The sequence below is a fragment of the Phyllostomus discolor genome, chromosome 9 (genome assembly GCF_004126475.2).
Source record: "Phyllostomus discolor isolate MPI-MPIP mPhyDis1 chromosome 9, mPhyDis1.pri.v3, whole genome shotgun sequence".
NCBI lineage: Eukaryota > Metazoa > Chordata > Mammalia > Chiroptera > Phyllostomidae > Phyllostomus > Phyllostomus discolor.
Genome location: NC_040911.2, coordinates 91,621,890 through 91,636,094, shown reverse-complemented (window position 1 = coordinate 91,636,094; position 14,205 = coordinate 91,621,890). Strand labels below are relative to the sequence as shown.

Here is a 14,205-nt window from a genome sequence, read left to right as displayed (position 1 = left end):
CAGGCAGCCCGCCCCCCTCAGCCTCCCCAGCACAGCTACCCTCACCGCACCCTGGCCCAGGTCACAGAAAGTCACCTCTCCCTGGCCCCCTTTCTCCGAACCCCTCTTCAGCCTAGTTTGCCCAGAGTGTTCAGGCTCTGCACCATGGGGCTGACCCAGAGCTACTGAGGCCACTCTCCAGGGACAGCTTGTCATGGACACACACATGCAAGTGAAAGGGAGAAATGAGCCTTGGCTGTTGCCAGCCGCTGGGGTTCAGGGTCATGTGCTACAATAGCACACCCTTACCTCTCCTGACTGACAGAGAGGCCCCTGGGCTGCTTCCTGTACTACACCCCCAGACCCTGGGATCACCGTTTTCCACCTGGATGTTTGTCCTTTCTGGCTCTGTCCGCCTTAACCTCCATGGCCACGGCACGTCAACAAACGCCCTGGTGCAGAGCTGGGGGAGCACAAGCAGGGTGTCGCTCGTTCAGTGTGCCACAGATGCCCAAGAGGGCTGGGCTCCCGCCCCCTTTTTTTTTTTAAGGAAAGAATAGCTGTGATGGGTGATACAGAAAGCTCACCAGGCTACAGAGCTCCAGCCACCGTGAACAAGTCAGAAGGTGGAGTAATCCCGTCCAGTTCGGCATGTCTAATGCATAGCCGCTGGAGCCACCATATGTGCGAGGCGGACACAGGAACACGTGGATGAAGGCACACATGAGGGCTCGTCGTCAGGGGTCCCGGGAGGCCCTTCTCAGAGCACCCAGAGCTCGGAGCCCCCGTCCCCATTTCCCTGGCAGAGGCTCAGGGACAGCTGTCACCATCAGCCAGGAAGAGAGAGTCAGAGCGAGGCTCTTCTGGCCCCCACCTCGGATCAGCTGCTTCCTCTCCCCCTGCAGCAGTGGGAAAGCACCTCCATGGGGGCGCGGCAGAGAGATGAGGGCAGCGGAGGGTGTAGATGGAAGCATGGAGTCCAGTTTGTCCACAGGGAAGTCTGAGCTGGTAACACCCATCTGGCTAAAGGGCAGAGTAGACATCAGTTCTGTCCACATTAACAAAACAAAACAACTCTGGTCCTACAGAACAGTCCCCCTTGCTGCCGCGTCCTCCAGGGTGGGAGAATACACCGAATACTGTGGCAGTAATTGGAAATGTTGTGCGACCTTGCCCTCGCGGCCTTGGTGCCGCTCCTGCCCTCCCTCGATTCATGGAGCCTCGGTGGAGCTCCCACAACACAGCGGTTGGGAAAATGACCCAGAACTCTCCTGCGCTGTTCAAACCCCCAATTTCCCTCATGCCCCAGGACTCTGCACAGACTCAGGGGGGGAACAAAGAAAGTCAGTAGGAAACGGGTGTCTAGCTTAGGCTATCGGAGCAGCACTGGTGGCCGAGCCTGGTGATGGAACTGGAGCTCTGTCACCAGTTAAAGCAAAAGCACAGAAAGGAAACAAATTCTCATTAAGTGCCAAGTGCTGTGAGGAGCACGTTCACATAAAACCTCCTACTTGCATATACGATCTCGTCCGACTACTGTTCATACACAGTTCTGTCAGGAGGGAAACACTTTCACAGCTAAACATCAGTTTCGGATAGCTTAACGTAGTCTGCCCAAGGTCATAGGAGAGCTGAGACCTGAGCCTAAGTGTAAATGGCTCTAGCCGAAAACCTCTGGCCACTGTGGTCCGATGACCAACCACTGCTGGAGGGCACTGCTCTGTCTCGGGCCTTGTCATCCGTCACCATCCATGCTGCTCAAGAAGCTCCCCAGCCCCAGCCCCGGGGCAGCACGGGGCCGTGCCCCCCTGAACAGAGAAGCACTCTGCAAGAACCAGAATGTTCCCCACTCCCATCCCACACCCATTGCTCCTAGGAGACTCCTCCAAGTCCCCACAGGCTTCTCCAGCTCTACTAGAGGGAGTGGAGAAAGCAAAAACGGTCTCTCTTATCCTCTCACATTAGGCCTTACGACATCGCCCATCTCTGGCTTCCCTGAAGCCATGTCCCAGAGGAAGGGGCACAGAATGGCAAGAGATGCGATGAGTTAATGGAGAGGGACAGCGGCAGCAGAGGCACAGGCGGGCCCTACCCCGCCGAGGTGGAGGCATTAAAGCACTTCCTGGAAGACGGGGTCTCACACCGATGTGCTCAGACAGCTTTGCTCTGGGCTAGGCACCTAAACACAGGCCAATCTGACACCTCCCCGTGTTACCAGAGCAGCTGCTCCCGGCCAGTGCCCGATCCGCCCGCAGAAGTCAGCGGCAGGAAACCACCCTGACAACAGAGGGCTGCTGAGAGCCTGGAGAGAGGAGGTGGGTGGGCCTCCTTGTCTCCGAATCAAAGGGCTTGGCGGCCAGGCACCAACCCACTGCCTCATCTTCCCCCTTGTCAGAGTTCCCACACATCAAACACTTAACACCGGGCCACGCTCCATGTGAAGCACTTCACACACATTCTCGTCATTTTCTCACAAAACCCGTATGAGATAAATGTAGTTTGGTATCCCCCTTTCATAGGCGAGGAGTCCAGAGAGGCAAGGTCCCATGCTCAAGGTCACAGAGCAAGTGGCAGACAGGATTTTTATCCTAGGCAGTTTGAGTTCAGAGCCCAAATGCCCAACTACAGTTGACCCCTGGACCCCCAGCCCACCCCACAAAGGTGAAAATCCGTGTATAACTTTTGACTCCCCAGTCACCCCTCAATATCCATGGGGTTGAACATTCCAGAACCCCCAGCAGATACCAAAGTCCGCGGATGCTCAGGCCCCTCATGTTATATGGCACAGAACGATGCACACAGTCAGCCCTGCAAATCCATGCACAGAAGTGCTGTTTTGTTTTTTTAAACCATGATTTTTAAAAAAAAATTATTTATTTTTAGAGAGAGGGGAAAGGAGGGAGAAAGAGAGAGAAAGAAACATCAGTGTGTAGTTGCCTCTCACGTGGCCCCCACTGGGGACCTAGGCTGCGACCCAGGCATGTGCCCCGACTGGGAATTGAACTGGAGACCCTTTGGTTCACAGCCCGTGCTCAATCCACTGAGTTACACCAGCCAGGGCTGGAAGTACTGTTTTTATCTGTAGCTGGTTGAATCTGTAGATGCGAAACCCAGGACCCAGGGATACAGAGGAAAGACTATATATACATATATTTAAAAATCCACGTAGAAGTGGACCCGAGCAGTTCAGACCCATGTTGTTCAAGGTCATCTGTACTATGCCCCTCTGTCCCATCCCTCCAGCCCCAACACCTCACCCTCCGCCCCTGCTGCACCCCTACCTGCCTCAGCAACGAAGCCTTGTCCTGCTCATCAGCTGTCCCCTGCAAACTGCAACAGCTCACTGGTCTCCCCTGCAATTTCTCCCAGGCAGGTATGCACAGTCCCACCGTCCACGGGCCCAACTGCAGCCCATAAGCACAACATGGTCCTCCCTGCGCTACCCCCACCCAGCCCTGGTGGCCTCATCTCTACCACACCTAATGCACTGCTGACCCCTGCAGTGACTCCCATGCCTCAGCCAGGGCACGGGCATGTTCCCCAGTCACTCACGGCTCAGTTCACAGGTCACTTCCCCTGGCTCTCCCCGCTCAACCCCCAGCTTGCTAAGAGGAGCTCTCGTTACAGACCTTTATCACAGTACATCACACAGGGTTATAATTACACATTCCCAAGTCTGTCTCCTCCAAGAATCTGGGAGTTCCTCAATGACACAGACCATGTCTTACACATCTTCTGAACCCTCAGTGGGCTAACAGGAGCTGTTCAAATAATACTTATTGAACAAATAAATGCCCCTCATTCCAAGGGACTACGCAAAACCAGGCTAGTGGCCAAGCTCTCTAACTGGTGACTTGAGCTTGTGCACCTGTGCAGCATGCACAGGGGAAGCTGGGCTGGAGGTGCTGGGTGTGTGCTCAGCTCCTCCAGCCATCTGTGCAGGAGGCCCCTTTCCTAGGTTCACAGGAAAGAGAGCCGCAGATGGAGGGGGACCTGGCAGGGCTGGTCTAAAGCCCACACATCACGGCCGGCCTGGGGCGCTGAGCAAACACTAAGAGGCCTGACTTCCCCTGGAAAAACTCCAGTCAGACCGGAAACACACAAGCAGGCACAGCCAGCTCTGGAGATCTGGACTCGAGCTCTTGCCCCTCTCCCACAGGGAGCAGCCGGCCAGTACAGAGAAAACCCCTGGTGACACCGGCCTGAGCAGCCGTGTGGTCCGTCTCCTCCCCAGTCTGACAGGGGTCAAGCCCCGGCCAGCTGTACCAACACCATCTCCTCTCCGAGCCTGACTGCCTGGCCCAGGCTCTTTGCTTTCTTCTGCTACCCCCACCCTGGTCTGTCATTGCCCATTTTAGTTTCCCTGGGACGAGGACCTGTGTTCATCCACCAGACAAGGGAGCCCAGCATCTAGAAGATTATCTGCAGAAGAATCAAAGACAAAAGCCTAGGGCTCCAAAATCCCCACAAACATGCTTGGCTGGCACGCAGAATTCTCCACGGAGCCTCCACCTGGGCCCCTTCCCCACAATGTCCCTTGGCTGAACCACCTCACCCCAGAAGACACCAGAAGGAAGCGTGTGGGGCAGCGTCAGAGAGGCTGAGGCCGTCTGATGTAAGACCTGGGCACAAAGGTCTCTCCTCGGGGGAGCACACAGACCACCGGGACATGGCCCGAGGCCCACCTGCGGCACAGCCCCAGGGCTGGGTCCTCTGGGGATGGGCCGGCCAGCGGCTGCCTGGAGAGCTGGGCCTGGCTGAGGCTGTCCCAGCCAGCACTGTCATCCTGGCATAATTCACTCCCGTATTTCCATTTCCTTATCTGTAAATGGAACGGTACTCCAGTCCACCCCCTTGGGCCTTTGTAAGGATTAGCCAAGAAAGCATAATGAAAAGTCTCTGTAGCACTCAGCAGGAAGTCTGTAATTGCTTTATTTTCACTTATGTCAGTATCTGCAAAAAAAAAAAAAAAAAAAAAGCTAAACATCACCCTGGTTCCTGTCATACCACCATGACACTGGGCACCAAAGCACTTCTCCACCCCTCTTTTGAGCCAAACTATCATCCTAGAGACCAGCAGATGCCAGCCCCACTCCACCAGTGGTGAAGTGAGAGGGCACAGCGGGGCCAGAGCGAGGTCTTACACAGGACTGGCGTGCGCTTTCCCTGACCCACACCATCTCTCCTTCGGGGCCAAGGACACCCCGAGGGCAATGATGTCTCTCTCTTTGGCCACGCTATAGGCACCACACGTACCCTGGCAAGGCCAGCAGGGAAGGCCCAGCACCTGAGGCACCTGGGCAAGAGGCCAGGTGGCAGGGAACCCCAGCTGGCAGCCCAACCTTCCTCAGTCTGTGGAGCAGGGCTGCAGGGATCAGGACCCACCAACAAGGTGCACCCATGAATGGGCAGAAGTGGGCCAGCTTCAGCGGGGGCTCCATTTACAAGACCTGAACTCCACACAAGTGTCTCACTAGCTTTTTTGCCCAGACTCCTTCAACCGGGGCCTCCAAAATCACAGGGCCAGGGCCCCTTCGACACCCTTTACGTATGCTCCAGGCCTCTCAAATCCCAGCTAACTAATGAGGTCATCGAATACGTACCCCTCTGGCTGACCACCCTTGGGGGCGGGGGTTAGCAGGCCCTCTGCATTCCTGCCTCCACCCTCCAAAGACCTGAGATCATGGACTAGATTCATCCCTTTCCACATCCCTTCCTTCTGTTCAGACCCCAACGTACAAACAAGTTGGGCATCAGTTGTGTAAATCTCCAAATACTTTACACACCATTCTACATAGTAAGTAGGTGAGTGAATAGATGGGTTAGGACAAAAAACAAAAACAAAAACAACACTTCCTCCCCTTTTCCGGGTCATAATCTAAGTGAAACATGAACTCGGTCCCCATCTTCCTCCCTTCCTGCACCCTCCCTCTCTCCTCCAGCCACACTCTGCCTCCACACCATTCACAGTCATAGTCTATTCTTACTATTGATAACAGCTCACATTTATTAAACATGCATGTGCCAGACACTGTGCTAGACGTTTTACATCAATTTCCTCATTTAATCTCCAAAACCACCACACGGCATATAGTAGACATATCATTACTCCCATTTTACAGCTGAGGAAAACTAAGGCTAGTAACCCACTGGGGGACACACAGCTAATACACGGGCCAAGGGGGTGGGGGGTGGGGTTCAAGCCCAGTCTCGCCTTCAACCACTGTGCTGTCCTTATTGCCCCTGCTGGTCACATGAATGGTTTGAAATGAGCCTGTTACCCAGGAGATCTCTATCTGGGAACCTCCAGCCTGTGCCACAAATTCACAGGGAGCAGCAAGAAGCAATCAAGGGGACACTTGGGGGATGCTCCCAGGACTAGATCAGCTCTCTGCAATGTCTGCCCTTCCTCCACTTTAGAATCCTGTCTCTTGAATCAATATTTCCTCCCAGTGGCTGACAGGGCCCACGGGGGCACAGAGGAAGGCAGCTGCCATTTCTAAGTTCGGCAGCTGTGTCAGATCTGGAGTTTGTAGTTGAGGATGGCTGCCTCACCACAACATCTTCCTTCCTCCAGTCTCCTCGCCCATGCACACCATGCCGGAAAAGTCTGTAGGACCTTCCCCTGGGAGTCCCCCGAAACCTAGTCGGGAGTCTGGCTCTCTCTAACATTAGTCTCTGGGGGTCTTTGCAGGAGGCACCACACGGCACGGGTTGCGCACACATCATCTCTTACACTCGAAGGCGGGGGAAGGAGAGCTGGGCTCCCATCCGGCCACAGCACAGGCACATGCTAAGTGGAATGACATTGTGATAGATCTGGGGTTTTTCAAAATCCCCCTCCTCCCTCCTCCCATCTGAGACCTGTGTAAAAGCAGCCACGCACAGGCCTGGGAGGGCAAGGAGGCAGGAAATCAAGAGTAGCTGCTCCTGGCTCTCTTGCAGCCACAGGATGCAGAACACAAAGGGCCAGACCCCAAACTGGCTGTCCCTTCTTGAAAAGAGTACCTGACTCCAAGGCACTGGGGCCAAGCGTTTTGAACATGCTCCTGAGGGCAGGGGGTGCCTGGCTTTCTACCAAGAGTCCCTTCCCTGACTTCGAGTGTCAGCCCACCCACGCCTCCAAAATTCAGTTTCAGGACAAAAGCAGCAGTGAGAAAAAGCAGCCACTGCCTTCTCTCAGGCTTTTTTCCAAATCAAACAAGACCCCTTCCGCCGTCTACCAAGAGGGAGATGAGTAGGCTCAGCTCTGCTCCAAAAGCAGCCCTAGCCCAACATCTGCCCAAGTTCTGCTCAGAGAACCCAAAGGTTCTTTTGCAAATAAGAGCCCAGCCTGGGGGCCCAAAGAGTTTCACCAAGACTGCTCTTTTTGGAGAAAGGGTGGTGGGTGGCGACCGTCTTGCCCGACCCCAGCCAAGTTCAGAGGCTGGATGGGGGCGCTGCCTAGGCTCCCCTCACCTCCACGAACACCATTCTCGGAGTGTTGGGGGACCCGATGCCTGCTCCGCGGGTCTCCAACCCGCTAGGATTTTTAGGCCTCTGGGCAAAGCGCCAGAACATTCCCCCTAGCTGGGGGAGGGGGTGTCCTGTCAGGTGACTGAGGACCCGGATGCCCCCCGCCAGGGGTGACCACCAGGGCCGAGGCGGGGGCGGAGCCCGGAGGGAAGGGCAGTAAAGTTTGCCCAAGTCACTCCGTCAGCGGGCCCGGGCGCGGGGGAGCCGGGCGCGGGTCCCTATCCACCCTGCGCGCGCACAGCGGGCCCCGGGCAGGGGGCACACTTACTGGCCCCCTCGATCTTGTCGGCGCCGCGGCTCCACGTGATCTGCCGAGTCTCCAGCTTGACCTGGAAGGTCTTCCGCTCCGGCCGCTGCGACTTCTTGGAGTAGAACAAAGTCATGACGGTGCCCACCTCAAGGCTGCGGCAGAGGTTCAGCACCTCGGCGTCTGAGGGCGCGCCAGGCCCGCAGCCATTGGCGCAAGGGGACGAGACACCCGCCATGGCTTCGGCCCTGGGGGCGGCAGAGGCAGCGGCAGAGGCGGCGACGGCGGCGCAGGATCCGCCGGCGGGAGTAGGCGGCGGCGGCGGCTAAGGCGGCCGGCGAGTGGGCCGCGGCGGCAGCTCCTGCGGGCGGAGACGGGGCGGGGCTTGAGCAGGGGGCGGGTCGGCTCAGCAGGCCCCTCCCCGGCCCGCGCGCCGGGAACAAAGACGCTCGCGCGCCCGTGGGGAGGACCCCCGCCCGCCGCCCGCCGCGCCTGCGCCCCGCGACCCCCCGGCCAGGCCCGGGGCTGGGGCGCAATGGCGGCGGGAAGACACGCGCCTCCTGCGGTCAAGCCCTGTTCCTCCATCCCGCAAAGCTTCCTCACGCGGCCCGGGGCACAGCTAGGTGGCCACGGCCGATCTCGTCACGCGCGGAGCCGCGCGCCCGCCCGGCAGTCAGTCGCACAGGCTGACGCCCAGCCCACTGTCCCGTACAGGCCCAGCCGCAGCCGTTTCCTCACCCCTACTCCCCAAACGCCACCAGCGCAGCAACTGGAAAGAGAGGTGAGGGCGCTGAGCGCCCCCGAGGCCCGCCGGCCAAACCCAGTTACCTGGGCGGGCTGCCCGGCGGAGGGAGCCAGGCCGGGCCGCCTCACCCCGGCGGCAGCGGCGGGTCCTCTGCGCGCCCTCTCCGGGGAGGGGCGGGGGCGGGGTTGCCTTCGGATTGGCCGCTGGGTTCTGATGGACAGCAGGCTTGTCTCGCCCCCTCGCTCTGGCCGCGCAGGGCTGGCCCGCAGGCCGCAGACCCGCGTTTGTTCTGTCCCTGTGGCCAGTGTTCCCTCTATGGGTCCCGTCATTTGGACAAACACCCCCAGGCCTGAGCATCCCCTACAGGGCCTTTAGACCCGTGGTATCCGGTGGCCCTCGTCCCAGGCCTTCGCATATGTCACTGCTCGCCCCACCTCACCCTCCGTGTCCACGCGATAGGACATGGTGAGGTCCTACTTCCCGGAGTCCCTCCTGTAAATGCTCTTCTAAGCTTTGGTTTTCCTGGCCTGACTCCCCTGGTTTTCCTCCTCCTTTGACGGCTTCCTTTCGACCTCAGAAGCTTCTCTTGCTCTGGGCTGGGTCCTAGGCCAGTTCCCGAGGCAACCCGACTTTTCCCTTGGCTTCACACCCGCCCCACCCCAGGCATCCACAGCACCAAGTCTGCATCTCCCCTGCATCCCACTGCCTGCTCCGCGTCCCCACTTGACGCAGGCATCTCACTCCCTGCTCAAGCTGCTCCTCCCACAGTCTTCACTTTCTTAGAACACGGCACTTAAATGCTACGGCGCTTGGGCCAAAGCGCCTGGAGTTATCTTTGATTCCTCTCTCTGCATCAACCCCACAGCAATTCACCAAGTTCAGGTCATTCTGCCCTTAAATATCTCCACCCACCCACAAGCCCAAGGCCCATCTTTTCGCATCCAGACTTTACCCTCCTTGTTCTTGCTTTCTTTCATCTTTAAAAGGAAATTAAATCATGATTCCTTTCCTCCAACCTCAAACCCTCCCTGACTTCGCATTGCAGGTAAAATCCGCACTCCCTGCTTGGCCCCGCTGCAGGTGCGGTCCGGCCTGGCCCCTTTCTCTCCCACGTCATCTCTCCCCACCTCCCCTTCACTCTGTTCTCCAGTCCCAAGGCCTTTTTGTGGTTACAGGTGGACCTCGTTTTAGTGTGCTCGGTTTTATTGTTTCACAAGTGTTGTGTTTTTTACAAACTGAAGGTGACACTCTCCACCAGCAAAAAGATTACAACTTGCTTTATCACGATACCAGCTTCATTATGGTGGTCTGGACCCGAACCTGCAGTATCTCTGAGATATGCCTGTATTTGAATAATTCACACTCTTTGTTTTCCTGAAGTCCTTCTCTAGAGGCGCCCATCACAGAGAACCGCCCAAACTGAAGACACCTGTGGTCCCAGTGGAGCCGGTCAGACAGATGTTGAACCAGTCAGGACAGCTTACCACATTTCAGAGGTGAGGGGCCCAGCGGAGCACCCAGCAGATGTCAGGGGAAACATCCAGGTTTCCTGGGATTCGTGAGCGTATAACAGCGTGCTCAGCAACCTACTCAGCAGGGTGCTGAGTAGTGTCTGGAGCTGCCTCTGACTCTGTCTTGCTGTAGTGGCGACTTGTGTGTGTGTGTTGGTGTGTTTTGATTCCCTCAAATGCAGCCCCTAAGAAACTGAGGTCCAGTCCCCGGTGCTAAGGAGGCTTCAGCCACCTGAGGGGAGGCGAAGTGGCTGAGATGGACTGCCATCTAGTGACAGGCCTTTAAAGTGGGAAGGAGAGAACCACAGCTGACCTGATGCCTGGCCCAGCGCTACAGTGCTTATGCATCGCACACCTAATCCTCATAATTACCCTCTCGTCAGGGGTTACTGTCCCCAACTTACTGATGAGGAAACTGAGATTCAGGGAAGTTCTGTAACTTGTCTGAAGGCCACGTGACTAACAAGTGGGGATTTGAACCCAAACCTGTCTGGCTGCAGCAGCCACCGGCTTAAGTAGGTCAGTGGGAATGGAGGGTAGCTGGGTAATTGGTACGGGTGAGGGGGGCCTGGGGTATGGCTGGCCTGGGGCACATGGAACTCACAGAACAGGAGTGTTCATAAAGTGTGGCTCGGGCTGGTTTGAGTTTAAGATGGTGCTGCCCCTGTCTGCAGCCAGGAGGCATGAGCCGGGAAAAATGAGAAACCCAGCATGTGCCCTCCAGGAATTCATAGGCATTAAACAGATCAACACTAGTATGTAAGACGAAATGTGATGAGAGCTACAGGGGAAAAGAACAGAGGGCTATGAGACAAACATTAGGGAGCCCTAGTCAGCTCTAGCAGACAAGAAGTACCTCTCTAGGACTCTGCGGAGGCCTGGAGGGTGTGAGTAGATGGCTAGGTGGGTTATTAGGGGTGGGTTGGAGGAAAGTACTTTCCAGGCAGAGGTGACAGCATGTACAAAGGCCCTGAGGCCAGAAGGAGCTTAGGAAATTTGGAATAGAAAGAAGGCTAGAGTTTACTAAGTGTGGTGGAGCATTTGGGGTGATGAAGTAAGGAAGATAGCTGGAGGCTGAATGGGGACCCTACCCGCCTATCTGATCTTGTCCATTTTTCTAGGAGGGCCCCTCCTATGTGCTGCACCCCTCCTTGAGCTTCTTATGTCGACTTGGGCAGCCTGTGGACTGTGATGCACTTTTAAAGTCATTTATCCCATTTTCTGAAGCTCTCTAATATGCAGCCCATGCCTCCTTGCTTTTGCTTGTGTTTTTGCCTCTGAGACCGGGCCCCTAGGGGCTTCAGAAATGCCTGCCAACAGGAGCTCATATTTTCAGTGTGCTGCCAGGTGCTTCATCAGGAAACAGGGCCCCATATCCTCCTGGGACTTCTGAGCCAGCCTCCCAGGCCTCGGGAGCCTCCCTCCACCAAAGGAGGTTCAGGAAAATCAGGACACGCAAAGGGTGTGGCTGGGATGGGCTTCCCCCAGCTCAGCATATATATGGGTACGTGGGTGTCGCTGGCAATGCGTGCAGCTGCACTGGATGGGAGGGAGCAGCCCGGCACCCACACAAGGTACATGCCTGTGGCATCACCCAGGCTAGTCCTGCTTGGGCCTATTTCTGCCAGTACTCATGCTTCAACATGCCCTGGCCCACACCGATACCTGTGCCTGAAGTCTGGGGAGGAGTCTCAGCCCATGTGACCCTCTGGCCCTGTGGGCCTGTCTTCACAGCTGTTCATTTACAAACCCTTGGAATAGCACTTAGCATATAGTAGGCCTAATATATAACTGCTTTACCCACATCGGCTCCTTTATTCCTCATTACAGCACTGAGGTAAGTAGTCTTATGATACCTATTCTACAGACGAAAAACTGAGGCACAGAGAGATTAAGGGACATGTTCACGGACACACAGCTAAGAGGTGGCAGGGATGGGATTCAAACCCAGAGAGCCTGGCTTGAATCAATGCTATGTTCCTTCCTACATAGGTAAGTATGAACATTTTATTGTGTGTCCTCACCCCTTTCCACAATACCCATACCTGATATGTCTTCTCCTTTTCGGCTACTTGGTTAAATGTTGTCACAAGTTGGGTTCCTTGGGAAGCAGACTCTACAGAGGTTAGTGCACAGAATGTTCATGAGGGAGTGCCCTTGGCTGGGATCAGCACTGTGCAAGGAGGTGGCACGGGGGAGAGGGGGAGAAGTCAGGCCGAGAGGTGGGCCAGCCCCTGGCCAGCCCCTGGCCAGCCCCACCTCAGTCAGCCATAGAACGTGGCTGGCCCCGGGGAGGGCACAGCCCCAGCCACAGGGCTCTCTGCCACCGCGGTGGCCTTAGGGGGCTGGCAGCTCTCCTAGCAGCTGGGGCAACGAGTACTTCCTTAAACGGGAACTGGGTGGCAGACATCACTGTGCCTGCCACAAATGTATTCTGTGTTCTTTTCCAGTCCTTTAAAGCAGTGCAGGGTACTGAAACAAAGGACAAAAACGTCGTAGTACAGAAACGGGATTGGCAGTCAAAGGAGGAGAAATATAACATGGTTGATACAGGTTAGCATAGCCACCGTGACTGAGAATCAGATGTGGCTGAGCTTCCTGGTAGCCAAAGCAAAAACTCTTGTAACGGATGATTTAGGGGAGAAGAATTTTCCTGGGGACAGATTATAAAAGAAGTTTCTCATATGGACACTTATTCGATTGAAGTAGTGGAGAATGTTCTCCACAAATTAACAGCAAATGCTGACAGTTGATTTGTTCCTGGTCATAACCTCGAGTGTTCATATAATATAAGGTGTGATATAAAAGTATAGCTCAGTGAAGCCCCTTCTGCAATTGAAGGTAAGCGGATTTATAGACTGGCAGTATCTAACTTGATCCATACGCAAAACGTCATCCCTTTTCTTTAAGCTATTCTTTGATTTTGACTCAGTAGTTTCTTATGTTAGGCATCTAGTCAGCCCTTCTCAAGGGTTTCTGAGCCAGCCAGCCCGCACCTCGGCACACAGCTGGTACCGGGTAAGACTTCACCTCAGTGCCCCTGGGGCTCCACCCCGCGACCTTCGGTCTAGGCTCCTTGATCGCTGGCCCCATTGTCTGTCCATGCCTCCCACTTAGTTGCTGGACTTCACACTTCGGTGATGTCCTCCCACTTTCCTCCTCGCCGGGGATGTACTCTCAGCCCCTGCAGAGCCTCACGCTCCCTGTCAGTCAGGGCAGAAGGAGGCCTGGCCCAGCCACCCCCAGGGACTGTGCTCTCTCTGCGGACTCTGCTTTCTCTTTGCCGAGGGGTCTGCACACTGGGCCCAGAGATGTGGGAGAGCTGGGCTCCAGGCGCACCTTCTGTGGGAAGGTGGCAGGGGTATGTCATGGCTTCACTGAAGGGAAGGAAGGTTGAGCCCTTGTCAGCCTCTAGGGTAGGTTGGGGCGGATCTGTTTTTTCACGCTCTCTCCCTTTAGCCCAACGAATATGCCCCCTCCGTTGCAGTAACACAGCAGACAGGAATCAGACCAAGTTCCCACTCCAGTAGCGGATACAGAAATGCCCACAGAGGACCGATCAGTGTGATCAGGCCCCCTGGATCCCTGAGAAGGGACACAGACCTCACTTAGACCTTTGGTGGCTATGGGGACGGAGCAAAGTGAGAAACGGTGTCCTGTGTGCGTGAAGATGCGGCAGGTCCAGAAACAAGGTGACCATTTGGTCTGTAGTGGCAATCCAGGTGTTCTGTGGCTTTTTTTCAACTAAAATATAAACATTTTTAGAGATGCATGATTCAAGTGTCCACATATAACAATTTAGTTACACGTACGTATTCGAAATCACCTATTATTTAAAACAATACATTAATTTATGAATATTGACTTTTCCCACTCTTACCTTTGCAGTAACATTCAAACTCTTTACATAAATCTTTCTTTCTTTGTAGAAATCACTGGAGTCGCTTTTTGAGTCATCTAATACAATTCCTGAAAGCACACTCACTGCCCTCTAAGTTGTCTGAGAGAGCACACTTCTGAAAAACCAACTTTATTGAGGGATAACTTACATGTAATAGAAGGCACCCACGTTAAGGGTAAAGTTTGGTGAGCTTTGACAAATGTAAACCACCCCATCAAGACGTAGAACATTTCCATCGGCCCCAAGAGTTTCCTGGTGCCCTTGGCAGCCAGTCTCCCCGCCCCCACCTGGCAGTCACAATCCACTG

At 55.4% G+C, this 14,205-nt stretch overlaps 1 protein-coding gene and 1 long non-coding RNA gene across 2 annotated transcripts in view; one reads left to right on the top strand and one right to left on the bottom strand.

The window, feature by feature from the left end:
• The window catches only part of PLCG1 (phospholipase C gamma 1), a 34,280-nt gene extending 26,220 nt beyond the window's left edge, over positions 1 to 8,060 (bottom strand). The window contains 1 exon segment of the mRNA XM_028523926.2: positions 7,763 to 8,060. Coding sequence (XP_028379727.1) covers positions 7,763 to 7,979 — 217 coding nt within the window. The 5' untranslated portion in view covers positions 7,980 to 8,060.
• Positions 8,061 to 8,113: 53 nt separating this feature from the next.
• On the top strand, positions 8,114 to 14,105 carry LOC118496842. Its single transcript, XR_004899402.1, has 4 exons — positions 8,114 to 8,522; positions 9,867 to 9,982; positions 11,865 to 11,989; positions 13,485 to 14,105. It is a non-coding gene; the product is annotated as an uncharacterized LOC118496842 (long non-coding RNA).
• Positions 14,106 to 14,205: the final 100 nt, after the last annotated feature.